This window comes from Raphanus sativus, chromosome 5, assembly GCF_000801105.2.
Source record: "Raphanus sativus cultivar WK10039 chromosome 5, ASM80110v3, whole genome shotgun sequence".
In the NCBI taxonomy this organism is placed as follows: Eukaryota; Viridiplantae; Streptophyta; class Magnoliopsida; order Brassicales; family Brassicaceae; genus Raphanus; species Raphanus sativus.
The window spans coordinates 36,872,978-36,898,317 of NC_079515.1; the positions used below are offsets into that span (position 1 = coordinate 36,872,978).

Below are 25,340 nucleotides of genomic sequence, written 5' to 3' on the forward strand. Positions count from 1 at the left end.
CCTCTCATGTCCATTTCACTCTTTTCCCACTATATATATTCCATTATTCCTCCATTTCCTTTTTTTGGTAATCCATTACTGCTTTTCTTTCGTGCTTAAGTATAGATTTGGAATATTGGATTAAGGAAGAGGTAAATTTAAATTCTTGCGATAACTACAACTTACTGCAAATTACCAAAGTCAGTATTATATAATCTCGTCATTCAGAAACTTGATTTTTACGTAACTTACGTTATGATTTACCATTACTTTTGTGACAATGGTCTTTCAAATTTAAACTTCTTAAAATTTTATTTTTGTGATATATGTTATAATATTTGCTCAATTTGTCTAATATTCACCAGAAAATCTCGCATGATTTTTTCACCCGGAACACTCTCCAGTCTCCAGAGTTTTCTACGCCAAAATTATCAGAAACCAAGATTGTATATCAGATGACACAACTCCTTCACTTCAAAAAGACATTGCGATACATATGCTTTTAATAATTGGTGTGGTATCAGAAATCAGATTGACTACTCGTTCGGCTCAAAAAAATGCATCGCTACAAATATGCCTTTGTAAACGACAAATTCCGAGAGTGCTAGGCTTGAATTAGAACAAATCTACATTATGGTCTTTGATAGATTTCATGATCGAAATCATAAAGTATTTTACATGGATTTGCTATGATTATTAAATAGAAGAGTTCCCATCCGTTGGATTTACCCAATATTTTTTTTATCTTACATCCTGCGGCTACAAGCGCATCTACAATAGCAGAATGAGCTACATTAATCATCACTGCTGATATATCCATGTCAGCATTAAAATCGGAACCCCCCAATGAGGACTGGCCACATCATCTTAGACTTGAGTTTCCGACGGAAACTTTCCGTATTGACTTGTTGAAAATTAACGCAGAGCTAAAAAACAAATTAGCAAATAATAACTTTAAATAAAAATTTAATATATACTAGTAGCTTTAAATTAAAACGCTTCTAGTTAAGTTTTCCTTTTATAATTTAATTAGGATTATGATTATGATTATGATTAAATAGGGCTAGACGAGAGAAGCGTATATATCTTCGATTTCTTCTTCTTTTACTTCTCTAAGGTGGTGTGGCAAATCCAATTCTCTGGAAATCTTTCAATGGAGCCTGAGATCGTTTGTACAACTCTAACGCCAACTAACAAGGTTAATGATCATATTGAATTTGCATCTATTTAATTACTCCATCTAGGTTTACTAGACGGTAAATCTGTTTAAGTACTGTGCATCCCAAAATTTACCGATTTACCTAATCACACCCGAAAGAAACGTATTCGTTTCCCGATCGGCTGTGTTTATTGTGATCACTAAAAACCCTAACTGACTGTTCTAGTATTCAGATTATTATAAGTTGTACTTATCTTGTTTATTTTATTTGATGTGCATTCTAAGCTGATTGACTTCTTTTTTTCTTTTTTACTTGGAACACATTCAACTGCTTAAATAATTGTACAAAACTCGCAAAAGGCTTTGCTAATCAATTGGATATTATGTAGGACACAACTCCAGGTGCAATGCAAAACGGTGATGTTCTTGATAACAACAGTGTTGATAATAAGAACAAAGGGAAGGCTATACAAGTGGGATCCCTTTCTGACGATGAGCAATTAGAGGTTAAGTGTTTTGATTTTTCTTCCATGTTATTCATTAGTGTGATAACTCCTTTCTCAGCTAAAAACGACATTATCTTTGTCATTAGGAATCTGCTAGTGAGGGTTATGACACAACTAACAACAATGAGTCCGATCCTGGATCCTCTCCACTATCAGATAGTTTACTAGACCCAGACTCTTTGATCTACGAAGACGATTCTGATCAATATGGCTATGAGATGGAAGAGGAGGAGGAGGAGGCTGATGATTACGTCTCCGAGTATCAAGCCCTTTTTGATGCCAAGGAGAAGGAGCTCCCAGCTGGTGTGGAGGTGACAATGGATTGGCTTCCAAATTCTAAACCAAGTGGAACCAGCAAATCTTCACGTGAAGAACACGGTATTGAACCAGAACCTACCATCAGCAGCAGCTCCAAGAAACCAAAAAAAGGAAGTGCTTTACAAGGATTCACACCGAACTCTGCTTACGCTTTGCCACAGATTTATCTTAACCCTCAGCCTCCTGTTCCAGCTCCAGCTCCTGCTTCTTCTTCTTCTAGTGCATTTCTGCCCACACAAAAGAAGCCAAAAGGAATTTATAATGCTCGGCATGGGGTGCAAGAGGTTATTTCAGATTCGAATACGTGCAGAGTTAAGAGAAATATGGACGATTATCTTGGCAAGTTTGTGTTTTTCAAAAGATTTGACATCGTCGACGATTTGGTGGACCACCATTATGCTTCCAATGGAACAGCTTCAACGAAGGTTGCAATAAGTTAAACAATTAATGTTCTTTTGAATGTTTAATAACTGACGCTATTTATTTTGTCCTACTTCCAGCATTCAAAGGAATGGGTTAAAAGGATACAAGAAGAGTGGAGGATTCTTGAGAATGATTTGCCAGGTTAGTGTAATAATATACAATACATACACTGCTTAATATTAGCAACTTACTTAATTACTTTTTATTTTTGTTTTGTTGCAACAGAGATGATATTTGTCAGAGCTTATGAGTCTAGGATGGATCTTTTGAGGGCGGTGATTATTGGAGCTGATGGAACTCCTTACCATGACGGTCTCTTCTTTTTCGATATCTTCTTTCCAGATACATACCCTTCTGTACCACCGGTATGTCTTTTTGAACTGTCTCTAAAGTGTGTGTTTTGTTGTCTCATTGTGAAGTTCTTTTTTTTGGTTTTGTTTAGCTTGTTCATTACCATTCTGGTGGGCTAAGAATCAACCCCAATTTGTACAATAGTGGGAAAGTTTGTCTGAGTCTTCTCGGCACTTGGAGTGGTGCCGCGAGTCAGATGTGGAACCCCACCAAATCTACTATGTTACAGGTTCTTGTCTCAATCCAAGGCCTAATCTTGAATCAAAAACCTTACTTCAACGAGCCTGGCTACGAGAGGTCAGCAGGTTCTGCATCCGGGGAGAAAAGTTCTAAAGCTTACAGCGAAAACACATTCTTACTTTCTTTGAAGACGATGGTCTACAACATGCGGAGGCCACCCAAGGTAAAAAAAAAAAGAAAGGCTTAAAACTCATACATCTACACTGTTTCTTGTGTCACAAGATAAAAAAGATCTCGAGGCTCTGATTCTTGTGTTGGTTTTGAATTTCACAGTATTTTGAAGACTTTTCGTATGGGCATTTCTTCAGCTGTGCTCATGACGTGTTGAAGGCCTGTAATGCTTATAGAAACGGAGCTCCAGTGGCATCTTTGGTGAGGGGAAAGGTAAAAGAGGGGGAAGTGAGTGATGAGAAATGTTCTGAGAAGTTTATGACAGATGTGGCTACCTTTGTGGACACGATTTTGTTGAAGGAGTTCATTCTTCTAGGCGTCCTTGGTCTCGAACCAGAAGAAGAAGATAAACCATCAGAGACTAAGGTTGCAGAGAGTAGTAGCAGACGAAAGTAGAGAGGTAGGGTTTCTTCAAAGTTAGCTCCACTGCTTCTTTTATTCTGCTTAAGAACCAGAGCATAGGACTTCTTAGTTCTTTTTTTTTTTTGAACACGATAGGACTTCTTAGTTCATACGGCCTTCTTTATTAGCATGGATCCTCTTTTTTTTTTTTCTTATTTACTCTTTTCTGCTAAGATAGGCGTTTTAGAGAGAAAAAATTGTTTCACAAAATATTTTTTTTTATGTTTTATATGCAAAAATTGTAAATCTTTTTAAAAATTAGTTGAGATTATTGAATTGCTATTGGTTGAAAATTGTTAAAAATTACAAAACAATGAAATTTTTTTACTGCAACAATGCAATTATAATAGTGTTCTAATGTGTTTTCAAATAGTCAAAAAAACATACGCTCAGTTTCTTTTGAATTCTAAGTTGCGACACATGTCACACATCTCAAAGTTTTCATAACATTTCACTTTCGTCATTTGATACTTATGTATTTAATTAAATTTTAGAAAACAGATACGAGTTTATAAAGCTTGGGGAAAGAAAAAAACGAATTGGTGTATGTTGTTATTTAACCGGAATTGGTTTTGTAACATAATCGGTCTAACCAAGTAGAGTTTTTTTCAACGGTGCCGCTATGGTGAAGAATGATGTGGCGAGGATTAAATCATAAAGAACAATTATCCACATCGCATTTGTGTGTGCTCTCAGTTTCTCGCCTCTTTCAAATCGAGCAGCTAAAACCAAACAAACGTTTCTCTACCACTGAAACTGTGTGTCTGCTTCAATGGCGTCTTTGCTTGATTCCATCACCAAAATCCTGCTGCTTTCTCTGCTGATCACGTCCTCGATCTTATCTGCTTCAGCAGTTACGGTTGGTTCTCACGTCAGGTTCACAGGTTTGGTTAATCTTAGTTTTAAAAAATCAATAATTTTTTTTCTTTAAAATCAATAATTTGGGACCTACAGTTTATAAATAGTTCTCTAAAATTTCGGCTAAAAAAACGAATGGTTCATATGGCTCTATGTACCATCTCTGATGGTGAATCTATAACTGTTAGGTTAAACTAGATTTTTCCAGTTTAGTAGTCTGAGGACGACTTGCACAAAAAAAAAGAAAGTAATTCACTTTGAGAGATCTAACTGAACATGTTTGTTTGATGGCGCAGTACCAGACCTGTCTGATTCAGAATGGCAAACCCAGGTTCTCAAACCAGATGTCCCAGTATTGGTCGAGTTTTGGGAACCAAGGTGTGGACCATGCGCTACGATTCACCCCATCGTTGACCAACTAGCTAAGGACTTCGCAGGCAAGTTCAAATTCTACAAAATCAACACCGATGAGAGCCCAAACACAACCAATCGTTATGGAATAAGCAGCGTTCCGACCGTGATCGTTATTCAAAGCCGGTGAGAAGAAAGATAGTATCATTGGAGCTGTCTCTAGAGAGACATTGGAGAAAACTATAGAAAGGTTCTTGGTCGAGTAACAAAACAAATTTGACTCGTTCTCACTCAACCACCATACTATAGTTTCTCTGTTGTTAATTCTTGTTATGTTTTGTGGGTTTACTTTGTCTTGTTTTATAAATAAATAAATATAAAAAAACTTCACCGACTCCATTAATGGAGAGGATGAGAAGCACAACTCCATGTGGAGCCACATGTTATTGTTCTTCCTAAGCTTCTAACTCACCGTACAACCTATACATGCATAAATAAATGTCTTAATTTTGAGTATGTAGGCTTCCGTACTCTTTGATTCTGTGTACTGCATAGGACATGTAGTAATGCCACGCGGGTCTATCCGTCTATGTCTATATTATACGTGTGTTTCATTTCTATTTTAGTATTTTAAATACTATGTGCCTTGACATCAATATATATACTATACTAAAAGGTAAATAACTTGAAAGGAAAGTGTGTCCACGTCACCGAATTAATTCGGACCAATGAGAGACCAGCAAACCTCCACGTCATGCCTTCCTTTTCTCTGATGGGCTTGAACCGAAATTCAGTCTGGGCTTCGAGGTTGCGTTGTTTGTCCCAGCCCGTAAGACCAAACCATGCTCACATCACTTTCTTGCGTAAACCCTAAGCGCCGCGTGCTCTCTCCAATTTCGAGTCCTGTTCATCTTCCTCTTCCATCTGTTTCAGAGGCAAGCGTCTGTGAAATCAATTTCTCCCCACCTCTTCGCACTCTTTAATCCTCCATTAACCCCATTAATGGGGTCTGTTGGCTGCCTCCTTCGGATCCTCTATAAACCCTCCACTTCACGAGATTCGATTTACATCCAAATTGATTTTCCTCTCTCCAAATTCAATCGCGATGAAGACAACCGGTTCAATCGATTCTGTGAACTCGAAAAGCGAAGCGGCGGCCCTCTCCGCTCCGGTGAAAACCGGTGATCAATCCGGTGTTACTTCCGGCGTCGTCTCCTCGGTGAAGCCAGCGGTCACAACGTCTGCCTCAGCCGGTCCGGTCAACCCAGCCGTCAACTCCGGCGACGCTCCCGTCGATGTGAATTTGGTGAAGCCAAAAAAAGGTGCGACGGTCTCTTCCAGTCCAGGCCATCAGTTCGTGAAGACCGGAGCTTCTTCTGGTGTAAGAATCGGTGTCAGGAACAAATCAACTGTCCCCATCGGCGATAAGGGCAAATCCATCGTCTCCGGCGAGGTTGGCGAGGTGATCTCCTTCAGAGACGTAACCTTTGGACCCCACGAAGGCGAAGTCCGGTTCCGGCTGATCCACTTCTGGGAGGCTTGGAATATTCAGACGAAGGTCCTACTCGGTGTCGAGATGCTTCTCATTGACGAAGAGGTATAAACTGATAACACTTGCATATGAAAAGTTTTTTTTTTTCCGTTTACTATGTTTTAATAACATAGAAAGAGCATAGGTAGAACAAAGAATTATTTTGGATGCGTTTTTTTCTTAGCTGTACCGTTAGACCATTTGATGTTGTTGAAATCTGATTAAGTAGATCAGTTATTTGTAGGGGTTTAATAACAAACATTATATTAAGAAACGGTGTTTGAAATTATTTTGAGGGCAAAGAGCATAGGTAGAACAAAGAATTATATGTTTGAAATTATTTTGAGGGCAAAAATATATTGATTTTGATGCAGGTTGAAGAATCCAAAGCTTAAGATGAACCAGAGGAGCGATCCGGTGATGGTAGAGGAGGAGGGGTCGGTTTCTAATGGTGTATGCTACATATGTCTACTCGGCAGTGGTAATCCTCTGTACAGTCTCCTCTCTCTTCCTCCACAGTCCACGTCAAATCTGGGTTTTGTTTGAGTTTTATTAGATCTGTGTTTTGTTCTTAGTTGAAACTACTGATGAATATTATTTCTATTTCTTGCAGGCTTGTGAATTGTGGATGATGGGTTATATATAGTTTATATAGGCTGGAAAAGACAATGGTAAGGATTTGCCATGAAGTTTGATTCTGATTTTGTCTCTGTTTTTGGTAAAAGAAGTTGATGGAAAGGATTTTCCATGAAAGTTTGAATCTTTTTTCTGTTTACTTAATAGCTTTCTTTAGATGACAAACTTCGTTTAAAATTGTAAAGTTTGTTGTTTTATCCAATGTTTCTGACTTTAGCTGTGTAGAGAAGCAGTGATCTTCGGATTGCATGTGTTTAAAGTTCAGCTTTTTAATATTGTTCAGATTTATGTCATCTAATCAAAAAATTGAGGTACCTATTCTCTTGCTCTCTTTTATACTTAAGTGTTTGTATCAGTCATCTCATTATAGGATAATGATCACTTATTAGGGACACAGACATATCAAAGCATAACTTGCTGTTTTATTTGGAGAGACCATGGTGGAAGAGACGCATCGGAAAGGCTTTGACAATGAATCCTTCACATTTAACGCCAGGGAGAAAGACAGGAGAGCTGCAGCAGGAGACTCCGGCAAGCTCCGTCACGAGGATATGGTGCTACAAAAACAGAGATATGTCAAGGTCATAGTTAGTGGTATCGGTTTCGTTCTTTTCTCTTTTTACCCACCAGTTACTATGCAAGTTTGGATACTGCATCAAATAATCTCTTTGATTCTACTCTTTTAGTTTCACTGTATTTCAGACAGTAGCTTTGGTTGGATAGAGCGGAAGCTAGAATACAACATTAATTTCTTCTTTTTTTCACTGTGTATGTTCCTCTTTTATTAATTTTCCCAAATTAATTCATATCCTCTACCTTTTTCAATAAGGAAAGATTTTTTTTGTTATGTGGAAATTCGTTGATTATCATTCAATGTCAAAGCCTGGTTATAAGCTTTGAAACCTTCTAATTGTTTTTGTTTCATCCATATAGTTTACAACTGCAAGAGGTATGATTATAAGACGGAGGAAGAAGAGAATGAATATGTGGAGGACAAAGTTTCCCAAGAGGATGTCGAGACTTTCTGTAACAATACCTCTACTCCAGTAAGTGAATATTGTCTACAGTATGTTTTCTTCTCAAGCATGTAATGATGAGAGTTTTTTTTAATATTTTTTTGTTTAATCATAGCTACGATTACAACCAGAAAGGATGATGAAACTGGAGTCCAGAGCAATAACGCAATGTCTACTTGAAGGTAAAGAGGAACCAAAGAGTAATAATAATAACTGAGGAGTTTGTTGGTTAGTTAATAAAGAACCATCGTTTCATTATTCGTAGATGAAGATATCATTGAATAAGTTGAGAACTCAAAAGCAGAAGATGGTTTGAAAGAGATGTTGCAGGATGTTGTGGTGATTGATAAGTGAAGTGACTCAGGAACCATTGAATAAGAATGAAGAGAATCTTAAAACTCAAGCTACTATGCAGGAAGAAACTGCTAATGAGCTGAGAGGATCAGTCTTCTTTCCATGTAGACAAGCTCCTTCACATTCTGTCCCTGTCTTCGAAAATCCCAATGCTGGATCATCTGCAGATGATATCGTCAACACCATTAAGCTTTGTTTCAACCCCTGTCCTGACACCCCACAAGAAAAGAATATCAGTGGCTCTAAAAAGCGGAAGAAGAGCACAGAACCGTGTTCGTCTGAGAACATCAAGAAGAAAGACACCGAAGCACAAACTGCTTTGAGTAATTGCTTTGAGAATTTGGGTTGAGATTTTTCTATACCAATGATCCCAATGGAAAAATCTATCCATATAGTTAACGATGCTTTGACATAGAATATGTAAATCTATATGTTAATAAAGCTTTGACTTTTAGAGTCAAAAAAGAAAAACACAGTCTAAAAGACAGAGTACACCAACGCAGCTTGCGTAATTGGCGAGGATGGATACTACATGAATAAATGCAGCTAGGGGAAGTTGTTACTACCCATTTATCTGCTCTTATTTTCTAAGTTCGCTTTAGATCCACTAAGAGTCACTACTATGTTTTTTTCATGCAATTTGAATCAAGACCAGTTCGTAAAGAAATAGGTTTCAACTTGAAGAGTGACTGAGAGGTTGAGACATTATTTTCAATAAGAGAAGATAGAAACATATACCGACCGAGCTATTCACACTTAGAAGAATTTGTTTTTAAGATAATATTGACTTTTTAACATGCTTTCTGACATACTCATTGCATAATTATATGCACTTGCAGGGCATCGCCAATCCTATACTATACTCCAAAGTTTTGAGTATAATACAGGTGTATGTAGTGTTTGAGAAGGGGTAGTGTTTCCCAGTCGACAGAGTGATGGTCCGGTTTATATGATTTAAAGATCAATTTTTGGGTGGTGTTTTTTTTTTAAGAAACCTTTGGATTAGTTTGGTTTGTGTTTTATTTTTATTTGTAATGTGTTTCCATAACCTGGTTTGGAGAACAATAGTTATCGTTTGATATTTGTATTCAATTTATTCTTTATCATAATTTTTTTGGTTTTGTTAAAAATAACAGATTAAATCATAATTTAATCAGAAATCATGTAAAACAATTCTATTTCTCTTAGTTCTTGATCAAAAAAATCTTCTTAACCTTTAGCTAAAAAAAATATTTTTTAGTTTCCTTAATTAAAGAAATTTGGTTAGTGTATCAAATCATAATTGTATAGCCGTAAATTAATTATATTAATGGACTTATTTATCATTTGAAATAATGTACAAACCCCTTTTATATGTCAGTTTGTATTTTCTTTGTAGAGAGGGTAGAAATTCAAAAAGTAAAATCAATAATTCTAAAGACATAACAAAGTTTTAAATCAAATGTGGATTTAACAATTGTTTTATATGAAACAAAACATTTAGCTAAAACTTAAGAATATTGACTACTCATCACTTTCCATTAATTTTAATAATAAATAAAAAAACAAAGAGTGAGAGATTGATTGGTGTTCTGTAGTTTTAGTTTTTTTTTACCTTTAGAAAATAGGCAGCAAATTTTTTTATTTGATTTTAATTGTTTTGCTATACATTTATTTTCAAATCACTAACTAAACTCCGTAGAGAAGTTGATTTTGAAAGCTAATATATTTCATTTTTAAACTTTTTTACTCTATCTTTAATTTTAATAACTAAAATCTGATTTTTTTTTAAAAAAATGCTTCAAAAATATGATTGTCCAAAACATCTATCTTTATTACCAATTAACCCCTGAGTTTATTCATTTAAAAATTCGTTGGACAACATAATAAATAATAATAATAAATTAATTTGGGTATTAATTATATTTAAAACAGTCAATTTTGATATAATACATATACTTACATAAGAATATACAATTTAAAATTAATTAAAAATTATAAGAAGAAATCCCGGGCGTAGCCCGGGCAAAGACCCTAGTGTATATAGTAATTAAACAGTAATGAGAAAACGCGTTGTTTTATGATTAATTTATATTGGATACCCACATCTTATCAGTAGACTAAAACAGGTCATTCACAAAGAGTTTTGTCGTGAACTCTCATTAAATGTATCTGTAAACTTAAATCATAGGAGAATTTAATTTGAAATGTAGCAGCTAGATCTCAAACTCTTGTAGAAAACAGCAATGAGTAATGAACATACGGACATGATGAAGCCTTAACTAAATATTCAGCTATATATAAGAAACGTTTAATGTCAACCGTGCCAATCTTTTTCACTGATATATTTGAAATATCCGAACCAAATGGTAGTTGCTGTCAGATACCGAGGCATTAATTACCTAACACAGTACTCTCTCTGTTTCAAATTATAAGTCGTTTTAAAGGAAATTTTTTGTTTCAAAACAAGTGTCGTTTTCGATTTTCAATGCAAAATTTATTGATAATATTCTCTTTTTCATTTTTTCTATTGGTTGATACATGGTTAGCTGTATTGGTAATAGTGTTTTTATTTTGGAAATATGTAAAATTAAATATATTTTTAATCTGTGTGCATAAGGTTAGAACAACATATGAAACGGAGGGAGTATATAATATAGTCTATGTTTAGTAGCACTATTTACTATACTACTAGTGCTAATTGCTAAACATATGTATCTTGTAGTATTCAAATATTGGTATTTAGATGCGTATTATGGGTAATTCTCCACGAAAGCTAAATTGTTATTACATACTGGAGCTATGAACACATATTAATGGTGTTTTTTGTCTTTTTTTATTGGGTAATGTTGTTTAAACAACTTCCACCAAGTTAATAAGGAAAACTAACTACTCCATGTGACATCAAGTTTTCCTATACTTCTAACGAGAAATATTATATACTCTCCTGCGTTTATACTGATATTCAATTATTAGAGAATTTTCAAGAGTTATAAAAAAAAATAAAGGTTCCAACTAAGAAAGATAATTTTATGCAAAAATAAAAATAAAAACTAAGAAAGATAACGAACACATGCATGAGATTGAGAGACTACGGTGCATGTAAGTGAAACAAGTCGTAATAATCACCGACAAAACGCGTTATTTATTAATACTGATCACTATAAAACGAGTCCAAATGGCTTCATTCTCCATCAATCAATCACTTTTAAACTAAAACATTTTCTTTCAATCTCGCTTTGTCACAATCAAGAAAAATATAAAATATTGATATGGAAATGAAGGGGAAATACTTGGTAACGATTATTCTACTGGTTGGTACGTTAAGTGTGGGGATGTGTTCTAATGGCTGGATTAGTGCTCATGCAACGTATTATGGTGTTAATGATAGCCCTGCTTCACTTGGTAAAAAGTCCATTTGTGCTATATAGTTTAATGCTTTTGTTTTGTATATCGAACCTTTCTTTTTCCTAACCAACTTAATTTCGATGAATACTATTATAGGCGGAGCTTGTGGGTATGACAATCCTTACCACGCCGGATTCGGAGCCCATACGGCAGCGCTAAGTGGTGCGCTATTCAGAAGCGGTGAGTCATGCGGTGAGTGTTACCAAGTGAGGTGTGACTATCGAGCGGATCCTAAGTGGTGTCTCCGAGGAGCCGCAGTGACGGTGACGGCTACAAACTTCTGTCCATCGAACAATAATGGAGGTTGGTGCAATCTCCCTCGCCACCACTTCGACATGTCCATGCCTGCTTTCTTCCGCATCGCCCGTCGCGGTAATGAAGGCATCGTCCCCGTCTTCTACCGCCGGTAACATAATATATGTTCTATCTGTTCTAAAAAAACATATAATATTCCATTTCTCATTGTGTTTTTTAACTGATGCTCAATAGTGTTGTCTATAGCTAAATTCCACATAATACTATATCAAATATATATATTTAAAATTCTCAGACGCAAATAAACAATATTTCCTCTAGCTAACTCATCTCGTTAAAACTGTTTTATTTTTTGATAAAAACATATATAAATAATTAAGTCACATACAAATATAGCATCATTCAAATCCTCTTACTAAATTTGTAGTGTGTCATATTATGTAGGGTGGGATGCAGAAGAAGAGGAGGTGTGAGGTTCACGATGAGAGGGCAAGGTAATTTCAATATGGTAATACTATCAAACGTTGGCGCCAGCGGCGCGGTGAAAGCGGTTGCGGTGAGAGGATCAAGGGGAAAGACTTGGCTTCAGATGACTCGTAACTGGGGGGCTAACTGGCAGAGCTCCGGCGATCTCCGTGGACAGAGACTATCTTTTAGAGTTACTCTTCTTGACCGTAAAACGATGACGTTCTTAAACGTTGTTCCTTCTTCTTGGTGGTTCGGTCAAACCTTCTCTTCTCGAGGCCAGTTTCACTGAGTACAAGGTCTTGATACAATTACGAACTCTTGCTTGCTATTTCATAAATGTGTGGCTAATTTTCAACTCTTTGCTTATTTATGAACTTCGCCCTTTGTTTTTTTTGGGGAATGTTCCTTTGATCTTTATTTTATTACTAATACTTCCATGCGTAATTTCTTTTGCCGAAGTGGTTTCTCATTTATGTATGAGCATTACTCGAAAGGTTACACGAGTTTTGCTGAATTTATATTAATGGAGATAACATTTTTAATTAGGTTCCAATTTTTTTACAAAAGTCAATTATTAATACAAGAGCAAGAAATGTAATATGATCAAGAAATCCACGTGTTATTTATTGTCACTTGTCAGTACAGTCTTACCCGTACCCGTAACTGGAAACAACTCTTTTGCTAAAAATGATGGTAGAAATAAAAATATTATACCAAGATGAATAAATATACAATAAATATTTGGAAAAAGCAAGGAGCCCATGCTTTTCAGTTTTCTGATACAGTACATTTTTTATTATATTCTCCAAGAGTTGAATTTTCAAATACAGAAACAATAGTAATAGTTATTGCTATCATACTTAAAGTAAGTAAACCAACTTTAGCAAGCTTTCTGTGAGTTCAATAACAAATTAGTCAAGAAACAACAAAACTTTCTCATAATTTTCACTGGTTAACCACATCCAGTTATATTATCATCAGATTAACACAAGCTTTCAAGAATAATTTATTATTTAAATGAAAACCAATTTTCTATTTCTACACATAACTTTGTTCTGCCATCAATTAAGTTGTAGTGGCCCTTTTCATTCATGTTTAAATATATAAACAACTGAAAAAGTTGAATAAACGGATATTTAATCAAATGAGTGGCGTTAAAACAGTTACATTTGCAGATCTCAACAGAGGGAATAAGAAAAAGAAAACAGTTTCGTTTTAAATCTATACACAAAAAGCAGAAGAACAAAGAATTTAAAATGGTAAAAAAACACTCAAAGCCCATCAGAACCAGACATGGATTCTTTTCATGTTCCCACGGAAGATAGATTGAACAGTACCACATTAAATTTCTATCTTTTTTACCAAAAAGAAAGTCACTTTTAATAATAACACACAAACACAGTCTAAAAGACATTAATACCCTTAAAACACTTTCACACTCTCCTCGAACAACGAACACTCAGAAAGAGAGAGAAGACACTCTTTAGTCTTTACCCTCCTGTGCTTGTTCTTCGAGGGTTTTCAGACAGTGGAAAGAGGAAAAAGATGAGAGGACCTCTGGGAGCTGTGATTGGAAGATACACCTCAAGTGATGGGAGTGACAAAGATGGGATTATCAAGCACAACAGAAAGTGCAGAGACATCACCTTTCTCGTCATCTTCATTGCCTTTTGGGTCTCAATGATTGTCAACTCCAGCTTTGGTTTCAACCAAGGTAACCCATTAAGGTAAAGCTTCCATGGAACTAAGCTTTAAGCCAAAGTCTCTGCCTTTAGTACTATCTGTGTACTAAAGTATTGATTTTTTTGTTCAGACTCACATATGGATTAGACTACGAAGGCAATGTGTGTGGTAGCAACCACCGTCACCGTGACCTTACTCAGCTCGAGCTTAGATACTGGCTAAACCCTAACCAAGTCTACGAAAGTGGTCTGAAAGATGGGGAGCTCACGTTGGGTAACGCTAGGACTATCTGTCTCCTGGACTGCCCTGAGCCTTCGGATGATACTCTCAACTGGGTCTGTGACTATCCAGACGGCGAGATACGTCTCAAGATGGATGATTGGATCGACAGGAACTATGATTACTTTGAGTTTCTTACTCCTGAAATGAGGAACTCCTCTCTTCAGCTCCAGGGTCCTTGTTACCCTATCATCTTCCCTAGCGTCAATGGTAACAAAGGTTCAGTCTTTTTGTTTTGTTTCTCTGTTTTGTTAATGAACTTTTTTTTTTTAATTAATGTAGTTTATTGGAGCTGTCAGTATATAGCTCGTGCTTCGAACTCATCCCTGCGCCATTGGCAGCAGATGGGTGGTGTGAGTATTCAAGAGGATATGATCATTGACAAATCTATCAGAAGATCAATGAACTCTCGTGCCTCGGTTCTTAAGGTTAGTACAATTGATCATCTTATCTACTGTCATGAAGAATGTTTTCTAAGCGGTTTATTTTTAATTGCAGCGCTATGTGGCTGATATTGGCAAGTCATGGCCTGTGTTGATTGTTTGTGGAGGCCTTGTCCCGTTGTTTCTATCCATTGTCTGGCTGCTCCTTATACGTCACTTTGTAGCTGCCATGCCCTGGATAACTGTTGTCCTTTTCAACATGCTTTTAATATCTGTCACCATCTTCTACTACTTGAAAGGTTTGGTTTTAAAGAATTGAATGTCTCTCTCTGTGTTTCATTGGACTCAATATGTGTGTTTTTTTTTTGTAGCTGGATGGATTGGGGATGATGCTGTAACGCCTATCATCGGTGAGCATGATCCATACATTCATGTGTATGGTCGAGTAAGTTTCAACATCACTCCACTTGTCAAAGTACATTAAATTACGAGACCGTTAAGTCTCAATGGTTATTTGCTTGTTCTCCAGGAGCTGACTCATGTCCGTATTGTCGCCATTCTGATGACTTTCATCTCAGCTGTTGCTATCCTCACTTCTATAGCTATCATTCGCCGTATCCTTATGGCCACATCAGTCCTCAAGGTGAGTATTAGTATGGCTTTTAGCTAAATGGCTAAGAGCATGTTTATTGGGGGTTCTTAGCGGAATATAAGAACCCGTCTCTTAACTAAAAAAGCTAAGAACCGGCTCTTAAATATATTCCTTGAATAAACATGCTCTGAGGCCAATCCACTTTTTTTATCGCCAATTGATTTTAAGTTGGAAGCTCTAGGTGATAAGTCTGAACTTAACATGTTTTTATTTCAGGTAGCTGCTAAAGTAATAGGAGAAGTGCAAGCTCTGATTATATTCCCAGCTATACCATACGCAATGCTAGCAATATTCTATATGTTCTGGCTATCAGCAGCTCTCTATCTATTCAGTTCGGGTCAAGTTGTTCAGAACAGCTGCAACAACACCAACTGCTGCGCGTACGATCTCGCGTTAAAGAAAATGAACTGCGAGCATTGCTGTGGTTACAGCATACGTTACACTCCTCACATCACAGTTGCCATATTCTTCCATCTATTTGGTTGCTATTGGGCCACACAGTTCTTCATTGCTTCTTCAGCAACAGTGATTGCTGGCTCTGTTGCTTCCTATTACTGGGCTCAAGGGGAAGAAGCAGCATCGCCAGAGATACCTTTTCTTCCTGCTTTCGCCTCGATGAAGCGGCTCGCACGCTACAACTTGGGATCAGTGGCTCTTGGTTCGCTCGTGGTCTCTTTTGTGGAGTCTGTTAGGTTCATTCTTGAAGGTATTCGTCGTAGGACGAAAGTGAGAGGGACCACGCCTGATCACTGGCTTGGGAGAATGGGTCATTACACTTCACGTGGTTGTCTTAAAAGCGTTGAGTGGACTATCAAATCGGTTAACCGCAATGCTTACATAATGGTAAACAGAAGTCTCTTACTTTCTTTTTTTTTGTTTTAACAAAAGAAAGCTCAGTTTTTTTATATAAAGTGTTGTTGTCTTGTTTTCAGATTGGTATAACAGGGAAAAGCTTTTGCAAATCATCAGAAATAGCAACAGAGCTGATCATAAACAACATAATGAGGATAGGGAAGGTGAATGTAATAGGAGATGTGATATTGTTTCTAGGGAAGCTTTGTGTGAGTCTCTTCAGTGCTCTCTTTGGGTTTCTCATGTTGGATTCACACAAGTACCGCTCTTCTCACAACAAAGTCTCCTCCCCTCTCTTACCCGTTTTGGTAATTAATGGAGGTTGGTGCAATCTCCCTCGCCACCACTTCGACATGTCCATCGAACAATAATGGAGGTTGGTGCAATCTCCCTCGCCACCACTTCGACATGTCCATGCCTGCTTTCTTCCGCATCGCCCGTCGCGGCAATGAAGGCATCGTCCCCGTCTTCTACCGCCGGTAACATAATATATGTTCTATTTGTTCTAAAAGAACATATAATATTCCATTTCTCATTGAGTTTGTTAACTGATGCTCAATAGTGTTGTTTATAGCTAAATTCCACATAATACTATATCAAATATATATTATTTTTTTGCTAAATATATCAAATATATTTAAAAATCTCAAACGCAAATAAACAATATTTCCTCTAGCTAACTCATCTCGTTAAAACTTTTTTTTTGATAAAAACATATATAAATAATTAAGTCACATACAAATATAGCATCATTCAAATCCTCTTACTAAATTTGTAGTGTGTCATATTATGTAGGGTGGGATGCAGAAGAAGAGGAGGTGTGAGGTTCACGATGAGAGGGCAAGGTAATTTCAATATGGTAATACTATCAAACATTGGCGCCAGCGGCGCGGTGAGAGCGGTTGCGGTGAGAGGATCAAGGGGAAAGACTTGGCTTCAAATGACTCGTAACTGGGGTGCTAACTGGCAGAGCTCCGGCGATCTCCGTGGACAGAGACTCTCTTTTAGAGTTACTCTTCTTGACGGTAAAACGATGACGTTCGTAAACGTTGTTCCTTCTACTTGGTGGTTCGGTCAAACCTTCTCTTCTGGAGGCCAGTTTCACTGAGTACAAGGTCTTTGATACAATTACGAAGTCTTGCTTGCTTTTTATTATTTGTGAGGCTAATTTTCAACTCTTTGCTTATTTATGAACTTCGCCCTTTATTTTTTTGGGGGAATGTTCCTTTGATCTTTATTTTATTACTAATAAATAATTCCATGCTTAATTTCTTTTGTCGAAGTGGTTTCTCATTTATGTATGAGCATTACTCGAAAGGTTACAAGAGTTTTGCTGAATCTAATATTAGTGGAGACAACATTTTTAATTAGCTTCCAATTTTATTACAATTAGATATCTTAACCAAAACAATTGACAAGAGTTTAGTCAAAAAAAAAAACAATTGACAAGAGCAACTAAATGTAATATGATCAAGAAATCCACGTGTTATTTATTGTCACTTGTCGGTACAGTCTACCTGTACCCGTAACTGGAAACAACTCTTTTGCTAAAAATGATACTTGATAGAAATAAAAATATTATACCAAGATGAATAAATATACAATAAATATTTGGAAAAAGCAAGGAGCCCATGCTTTTCAGTTTTCTGATACAGTACATTTTTATTATATTCTCCAAGAGTTTTGAATTTTCAAATACAGAAACAATAGTAATAGTTATTGCTGTCATACTTAAAGTAAGTAAAACCAACTTTAGCAAGCTTTCTGTGAGTTCAATAACAAATTAGCCAAGAAACAACAAAACTTTCTCATAATTTTCACTGGTTAACCACATCTAGTTCTATTATCATCAGATTGACACAAACTTTTAAGAATAATTTATTATTTAAATGAAAACCAATTTTCTATTTCTACACATAACTTTGTTTTGCCATCAATTAAGTTGTAGTGGCCCTTTTCATTCATGTTTAAATAATATAAACAACTGAAAAAGTTGAATAAAGGAATATTTAATCAAATGAATGGCGTTAAAACAGTTACATTTGCAGATCTCACAGAGGGAATAATAAGAAAAAAAAGAACACTTTCGTTTTAAAATGGGTTACACATTAAGGAAGGAATTAAAAATGGTAAAAACACTCAAAGCCCATCAAAACCAGACATGGATTCTTTTCATGTTCCCACGGAAGATAGATTGAACAGTAACCACATTAAATTTATATTCTTTTACCAAAAAGAAATTCACTTTTAATAATAACACACAAACACAGTCTAAAAGACATTAATACCCTTCAAACACTTTCACACTCTCCTTGAACAACGAACACTTGAGAAAGAGAGAGAAGACACTCTTTAGTCTTTACCCTCCTGTGCTTGTTCTTCGAGGGTTTTCAGACAGTGGAAAGAGGAAAGAGGAAAAAGATGAGAGGACCTCTAGGAGCTGTGATTGGAAGATACACCTCAAGTGATGGGAGTGACAAAGATGGGATCATCAAACACAACAGAAAGTGCAGAGACATTACCTTCCTCGTCATCTTCATTGCCTTTTGGGTCTCAATGATTGTCAACTCCAGCTTTGGTTTCAACCAAGGAAACCCATTAAGGTAAAGCTTCCATGGAACTAATCTTTAAGCCAAAGTCTGTGTCTTTAGTACTATCTGTGTACTAAAGTATTGATTTTTTTTTGGTTCAGACTCACATATGGATTAGACTACGAAGGGAATGTGTGTGGTAGCAACCACCGTCACCGTGACCTTACTCAGCTCGAGCTTAGATACTGGCTAAACCCTAACCAAGTCTACGAAAGTGGTCTGAAAGATGGGGAGCTCACATTGGGTAACGCTAGGACTATCTGTCTCTTGGACTGCCCTGAACCTTCGGATGATACTCTCAACTGGGTCTGTGACTATCCAGATGGCGAGATACGTCTCAAGATGGATGATTGGATCGACAGGAACTATGATTACTTTGAGTTTCTTACTCCTGAAATGAGGAACTCCTCTCTTCAGCTCCAGGGTCCTTGTTACCCTATCATCTTCCCTAGCGTCAATGGTAAAGAGCAGCACAACAAAGGTTCAGTCTTTTTGTTTTGTTACTGAACTTTTTTTTCTTTAATTAATGTAGTTTATTGGAGCTGTCAGTATATAGCTCGTGCTTCGAACTCATCCCTGCGACATTGGCAGCAGATGGGTGGTGTGAGTATTCAAGAGGATATGATCATTGACAAATCTATCAGAAGATCAATGAACTCTCGTGCCTCGGTTCTAAAGGTCAGTACAATTGATCATCTTACATCTACTGACATGAAGAATGTTTGTTCTAAGCGGTTTATATTTAATTGCAGAGGTATGTGGCTGATATTGGCAAGTCATGGCCAGTATTGATTGTATGTGGAGGCCTTGTCCCGTTGTTTCTATCCATTGTCTGGCTGCTCCTTATCCGTCACTTTGTAGCTGCCATGCCCTGGATAACTGTTGTCCTTTTCAACATGCTTTTAATATCTGTCACCATCTTCTACTACTTGAAAGGTTTGGTTTTAAAGAATCGCATGTCTCTCTCTCTCTCTGTGTTTCAAGTTACTTTGGAACTCAATATGTGTCTTTTTGTAGCTGGATGGATTGGGGATGATGCTGTAACACCTATCATCGGTGAGCATGATCCATACATTCATGTGTATGGTCGAGTAAGTTTCAATATCATCCACTTTCTCAAATACATTAAATTATGAGACCGTTAAGTCTCAATGCTTATTTGCAGTTTGCTTTGTTCTCCAGGAGCTGACTCATGTCCGTATAGTCGCTATTCTGATGACTTTCATCTCAGCTGTTGCTATCCTCACTTCTATAGCCATCATTCGCCGTATCCTTATGGCCACATCAGTCCTCAAGGTGAATATTAGTATGGTCACTAGTATGGCTTTTAGCTAAAGGGCTAAGAGCATGTTTATTGGGGGTTCTTAGCGGAATATAAGAACACGTCTTTAACTTTTAACTAAAAAAGCTAAGAACCGGCTCTTAAATATATTCCGCTAAGAACCCCACCCTAAGAACCTCCAATAAACATGCTCCCAGGCCAATCCACTTTTTATGGCCAATTGATTTTAAGTTGGAAGCTCGTGATAAGTCCAAACTTAACAAGTTTTTTATTTCAGGTAGCTGCTAAAGTAATAGGAGAAGTGCAAGCTCTGATTATATTCCCAGCTATACCATACGCGATGCTAGCAATATTCTATATGTTCTGGCTATCAGCAGCTCTCTATCTATTCAGTTCGGGTCAAGTTGTTCAGAACAACTGCAACAACACTAACTGCTGCGCGTACGATCTCGTTTTAAAGAAAGTGAACTGCGAGCATTGCTGTGGTTACAGCATACGTTACACTCCTCACATTACAGTTGCCATATTCTTCCATCTCTTTGGCTGCTACTGGGCCACACAGTTCTTCATTGCATCTTCAGCTACAGTCATTGCTGGCTCTGTTGCTTCCTATTATTGGGCTCAAGGGGAAGAAGCAGCATCGCCAGAGATACCGTTTCTTCCTGTTTTCGCCTCGATGAAGCGGCTTGCACGCTACAACTTGGGATCTGTGGCTCTTGGTTCGCTCGTGGTCTCTTTTGTGGAGTCTGTTAGGTTCATTCTTGAAGCTATTCGTCGTAGGACGAAAGTGAGAGGGACCACGCCTGATCATTGGCTTGGGAGAATGGGTTATTACACTTCACGTGGTTGTCTTAAAAGCATTGAGTGGACCATCAAATCGGTTAACCGCAATGCTTACATAATGGTAAACAGAAGTCTCTTACTTACTTTTTTCTTGTTAACAAAAGCAAAGCAAAGCTCAGTTTTTGATTCTTGTTTTCAGATTGGTATAACAGGGAAAAGCTTTTGCAAATCATCAGAAATAGCTACAGAGCTGATAATAAACAACATAATGAGGATAGGGAAGGTGAATGTAATAGGAGATGTGATATTGTTTCTAGGGAAGCTCTGTGTGAGTCTCTTCAGTGCTCTCTTTGGGTTTCTCATGTTGGATTCACACAAGTACCGCTCTTCTCACAACAAAGTCTCCTCCCCTCTCTTACCCGTTTTGGTAATTAAAAAAAAAAAAACTTTTCTTTTCCCTCTAGATTCAAGTGGGTTGTGACACTCTACTCTTTTGTGTGTTTATGAAACAGGCATGTTGGGGTTTGGGGTATGTTGTGGCAACACTATTCTTTGGGGTGGTGGAGATGTCGATAGACACAATCATACTCTCGTTTTGTCAAGACTCGGAAGAGAATCAAGGGAATGCTCAGCATGCACCGTCTCTTCTTCTTGAAACTTTGGATAGCAATCATTATGAGGAAGAGGGTTAAGAGACTTTGTCCACTGACTGATAGATTCCATACTGTATAAGTTTTGTTCTTCTTTTATATGGTTTCAAGAAGTGGAATCTTATGTTTATGTCAAAACATTATTATTATTATTATTATAAGCATTTTGTAATGTCAGATGGTTTGATGATGATGATCTTTGATTCTGAAACCAAAAATATAGGGGTCCTTATTACATGTTAGATGCAACAATTAGAAAAGAAAAAAAAAAGGAAAAATGTGATTTTTCTGAAGTTTGAGGATACATATAGAAATATGTATGCAGTCTTTTATGTTTTATATATTGTGGACTAAATCCTTCATAGTTTTACTCTTATAAAAAAAAGCCCACTTCTGTTTCATTTTCCCACCGTCAACTATTGTCTTCTCCGTTCTCACTCCTCCGGTCGGCGACGTATTCAGGTAAGCTCCTACTCGCTTCTTACTCCTCCGATCTACGTTTCGAGCAATCCCACTGCTTTGTGTTCCTCCTCTTTGTTTCTTCTTCAACGACGAGGGTAGATAGGATTGTTTTCAGATACGTACAAGAACTCTTTAAGGCTCTAGTGTACCCGTCGACCCAGATGAAAGCTTAAAAATTGTTACTTTGATGGTTTGAAGTCATAAAGTTTGCGTTTTTAGTGGTACAGGTGAGGAAGTAAATGATGGGTTCTAGAGGAGTGATCAGCGATAAGTGGTCAATGAGGATTCTATGGGGATGTGCACTTGGAAGTGCAATCGGTAATTGATCTTATTAATGTTTTTTGTTTACTCTGGGAGACAACCGTGTTGTTAACCTACCAGATATATGATTGTATTAGGTTTATACATGGTTGCTGTAGAGAGACAAACCCAGAACAGGGCACGTGCTTTGGCTGAAGGTATGAGAGCTGCTGAGTCACAAGCTGGTGGTGCTGCTGATGGTGATGGTAGTGTCTGAATCTACCCAAGTTCCATCAGTTGAGTTTTTGTTTTTGTTTTTGTTTTTTTAGATGTATGGTAACATCCTGTTTGTTCCAAGGCTTGTGGTGATGCAGTTACTTGTTGGCAAATAATCTCAATAAGGTTTTGGTACTTGAAGTTTCTAAGCATACATGTTTGTGTTATCAAAAAAAAATCCTCTTACTTTCTCCCTTTCATGCTGTGTGTTCTGTCAAGTAAAAGTCTCATATCCTTTAAACCCATGATGAGTTCCTTGATGCCCTGGGATGGTTAGTTTCTTGATACCCATGATGAGTTCCTTTAAACCCATGATGGATCAAGGAACTCAGGAACCCATGATGAGTTCCTTGATCCATTAACTCGTTAATTTGAAAATAAAAAAAACAGATAAATAAAACAGAGTAAAGAGCCGTTCACACAAAAATGTGTTTGATGATTCTATGAATATGTGGAAGTTTACAACAGCAAAAAAAAAATTGATTAGAACTCTATCAATCATTCATCATCCTTCCACATGTCAGCAAACTCATCAGGCTCCAATGGGTTCGAAAGCTCATGCATCTTTTTCCTCGTTTTTGCTTTGATCTTCTTTGCAAACTTCCCTGCCTTATTTCTTTTCTCCAATGCTCGAATCTTTAAGGAATAATATCAAAAAGTAAAACATATGATTTACACTGTGTTCCCTCAATCAAGCTGTTTATAGACAAAACTCAGTACCTGGTTTGGAGATACATAGAATGGGTTCTCGTAAAGAGTTGGACCTCCAAAGCTGCCTCCAAATATCTTAATCGGATTTAAACAAAACCTTGGACCAACCTGCATCATCCAAATTCAATAACTTCAATCAACATTAACTAATCAAAATCACGTAAACTATTGTTACTAAACAGTTAATAGCCAGACCTCAACAAGTGTCATTTTATCCAGACCACCTCTTGCAACCTTCTCTGCCTCATTATGAGGTACCGATATCTGCAACAGACAATTTGACTAAGTTCAAACTAAACTGAAACACCAGTTGATCTAATCTCAAAAGATACTTAAAAGTTAAACCAAAACCTGGTAATTACGGAACCATATATGGTCATCAACAATGGAGAAAGCAAAGACATGGTCATGGTAAGGTTTAGACTTTCTATGTTCCTTGGGGATTCCAAAAACCTGGGAAGAGATAGATAGGAGAAAACTAACTAATCAGCATGATGCATTTAACCAAAACACAAAACCAGGAAGAAACAATAACAAACCTGCGTTAACATCTCTTTCAGAAGCTTCCAGTGTACATCTTTATCAAAGTTAGATGAGAATGTCAAGAGTGGGCGTGACCCTTTCAGATGGTTTCCAGTTAGTTTCAGCTCCTCCATTGTGTGAACTTTCACCATAAGACAGAACAAAAAAATACACATAAGCTGAAGAATGATTAGCTTCTCCACCAACGACAATACTAAGGGACTAGAGAGAAGTAAGTACCAGCATTAACCAAGAACTTAACAGAGGGACCACTAGGAGACTTAACCATCCACAAGTAAAGATCTTTATGCTTCCTACACTGAAACCCAACAACAAAAGATATTAACTTTACAGTTTACTAAGCCTATAGAGGTGATAAAGATTGAAACTTTACCTCAAAGAACAAGCAGGAAGAAGAGCCTTTAAGCTCAACAAGCTCATTAAGAGTGGCGCCTTTACTGCTCTTAGCTTCGACCTTACTATCTTTCTTACAGTGAGGTAGAAGCGACACGATGTTCAGCATCAGATGTCGGTACCTGAAACTTATGCGACGTGAGCATGTGACGAGGACCTTCTCTTTGTTCCTGAACTCAGGCGCTGCTGGTTTGGGTTCTTCTGCATCTTGGGCCTTTTCTTTCCAGCCCAGTAGAGTTCTTTTGGGTCTCTCCGGAGCAGAGTCGTCTTTCTTCAACGGTGCCGCCTGTTCGGTCTCGCTGTGCTTTCTCTTCTTCCCCATTGCGAGACGACGAAGATGAGAGAGAATCGGAAACCGAAAATATCTTTTTAGGGTTTTAGTACCGAAGCGACGACTTGTTTCAAGAGCAAACGACGACGTTTTAGTAATTGAAATATGGGCCGAGCTTTTAATGGGCTTATAGAGAGTAGAAGAGATGCGAAGAGAAATTTCGGTGACCCAACCATTAAAACTCACATGTAAAAGGTTGTAATCTACACAGTACCCGATACCTGAAGTGGCATCCAAATCCGACCCAAAAACCGAACCAAAATCCAAACCGAAGAAGCAAAATACCCGAATGGATATTAAGTTAGGAGAAATTAGATATCCGAACCCGAACGGATAATACCTGAACCCAAATGGATATCCGAAGATAACTGAACATATGAATATTTACCTTTATTTTTCTAGTTTACATCTTTCATTTTATTTAAAATATTTATATTAATGTTACACATACTTTAAGATCATACTAGATCATGACCCGCGCGACTGCGCAGATTTTATTTTTGTTTTAACACATAACATATATTCTATAGTATTCAATACAATTTAGAGTTTTTCTATTTCACATAATGTAGTTTTATATAATTTCGAGTTTGTCCATATTGTTTAAAAACAATGAAAACTGTTTTTTGTATTAATAGTTTTTCATTGGTGTATTATAAATATAATTGTATAGTGCAAACATTAATATAATATTAACCAATACGATTTGGATTAAAATAACAGTGTACTACAAATGTATTGTGAACCACTAATCTAATAGTAACCAATACAATTTGGACTAACATAATAGTGTATTATAGATATAGACATAAGATGGGGACACT

General features: G+C 37.0%; 7 protein-coding genes across 22 annotated transcripts; 6 read left to right on the plus strand and 1 right to left on the minus strand.

Annotated features, from left to right (window-relative positions):
• Window positions 1-1,109: 1,109 nt before the first annotated feature.
• LOC108830343 (probable ubiquitin-conjugating enzyme E2 25) lies at window positions 1,110-3,543 on the plus strand. Its single transcript, XM_018603946.2, has 7 exons — window positions 1,110-1,177; window positions 1,528-1,644; window positions 1,731-2,387; window positions 2,463-2,526; window positions 2,611-2,750; window positions 2,828-3,139; window positions 3,250-3,543. Exons 1-7 carry the CDS (start codon window positions 1,133-1,135, stop codon window positions 3,541-3,543), a joined length of 1,629 nt encoding a protein of 542 aa, XP_018459448.2. The 5' UTR covers window positions 1,110-1,132.
• Window positions 3,544-4,183: 640 nt separating this feature from the next.
• LOC108830333 (uncharacterized) lies at window positions 4,184-8,876 on the plus strand. 15 transcript variants are annotated; one of them, XR_008934297.1, is made up of 9 exons: window positions 4,184-4,433; window positions 4,704-6,355; window positions 6,664-6,770; window positions 6,903-7,236; window positions 7,315-7,506; window positions 7,628-7,693; window positions 7,859-7,971; window positions 8,057-8,123; window positions 8,207-8,876. XR_008934297.1 is itself a non-coding variant. In XM_056986001.1 (8 exons), exons 4-8 carry the CDS (start codon window positions 7,363-7,365, stop codon window positions 8,224-8,226), a joined length of 423 nt encoding a protein of 140 aa, XP_056841981.1. In that variant the 5' UTR covers window positions 5,608-6,355; window positions 6,664-6,770; window positions 6,903-7,236; window positions 7,315-7,362; the 3' UTR covers window positions 8,227-8,876. The 15 variants fall into 15 exon arrangements, 4 of the variants coding, with proteins under 4 accessions (XP_056841981.1, XP_056841979.1, XP_056841980.1 ...); XR_008934293.1 differs by having other exon boundaries at window positions 4,185-4,433; window positions 6,664-6,824; window positions 6,903-6,960; window positions 7,143-7,236; window positions 7,315-7,693; XR_008934292.1 differs by having other exon boundaries at window positions 4,185-4,433; window positions 7,315-7,519; window positions 7,612-7,693.
• A 2,613-nt stretch (window positions 8,877-11,489) lies between these two features.
• Window positions 11,490-12,946, plus strand: LOC108830342 (expansin-A12). The gene is made up of 3 exons (XM_018603945.2): window positions 11,490-11,679; window positions 11,779-12,088; window positions 12,382-12,946. The coding sequence occupies exons 1-3, from the start codon at window positions 11,547-11,549 to the stop codon at window positions 12,692-12,694; spliced, it is 756 nt and encodes a 251-aa protein (XP_018459447.1). The 5' UTR covers window positions 11,490-11,546; the 3' UTR covers window positions 12,695-12,946.
• A 902-nt stretch (window positions 12,947-13,848) lies between these two features.
• On the plus strand, window positions 13,849-17,183 carry LOC108830346 (choline transporter protein 1). The gene is made up of 9 exons (XM_018603949.2): window positions 13,849-14,132; window positions 14,219-14,577; window positions 14,650-14,795; window positions 14,866-15,049; window positions 15,122-15,195; window positions 15,280-15,393; window positions 15,619-16,245; window positions 16,335-16,733; window positions 17,050-17,183. Exons 1-8 carry the CDS (start codon window positions 13,951-13,953, stop codon window positions 16,623-16,625), a joined length of 1,977 nt encoding a protein of 658 aa, XP_018459451.1. The 5' UTR covers window positions 13,849-13,950; the 3' UTR covers window positions 16,626-16,733; window positions 17,050-17,183.
• Window positions 16,663-17,362, plus strand: LOC108830336 (expansin-A12-like). Its single transcript, XM_018603938.1, has 2 exons — window positions 16,663-16,733; window positions 17,050-17,362. The coding sequence occupies exons 1-2, from the start codon at window positions 16,663-16,665 to the stop codon at window positions 17,360-17,362; spliced, it is 384 nt and encodes a 127-aa protein (XP_018459440.1).
• A 1,223-nt stretch (window positions 17,363-18,585) lies between these two features.
• Window positions 18,586-22,738, plus strand: LOC108830344 (choline transporter protein 1). Of its 2 annotated transcripts, none has more exons than XM_018603947.2 (11): window positions 18,586-18,857; window positions 18,947-19,305; window positions 19,378-19,523; window positions 19,598-19,781; window positions 19,863-19,936; window positions 20,028-20,141; window positions 20,405-21,031; window positions 21,110-21,337; window positions 21,423-22,022; window positions 22,242-22,340; window positions 22,421-22,738. In XM_018603947.2, exons 1-9 carry the CDS (start codon window positions 18,676-18,678, stop codon window positions 21,600-21,602), a joined length of 2,094 nt encoding a protein of 697 aa, XP_018459449.1. In that variant the 5' UTR covers window positions 18,586-18,675; the 3' UTR covers window positions 21,603-22,022; window positions 22,242-22,340; window positions 22,421-22,738. The 2 variants fall into 2 exon arrangements, with proteins under 2 accessions (XP_018459449.1, XP_056841975.1); XM_056985995.1 differs by having other exon boundaries at window positions 22,250-22,340.
• Window positions 22,739-22,917: 179 nt separating this feature from the next.
• On the minus strand, window positions 22,918-24,552 carry LOC108830345 (ribosome biogenesis protein BRX1 homolog 1). Its single transcript, XM_018603948.2, has 7 exons — window positions 24,166-24,552; window positions 24,012-24,090; window positions 23,789-23,913; window positions 23,601-23,702; window positions 23,445-23,513; window positions 23,259-23,357; window positions 22,918-23,174 (listed from the first exon to the last, which is right to left on the minus strand). Exons 1-7 carry the CDS (start codon window positions 24,505-24,507, stop codon window positions 23,037-23,039), a joined length of 954 nt encoding a protein of 317 aa, XP_018459450.1. The 5' UTR covers window positions 24,508-24,552; the 3' UTR covers window positions 22,918-23,036.
• Between the last annotated feature and the right edge of the window lie 788 nt (window positions 24,553-25,340).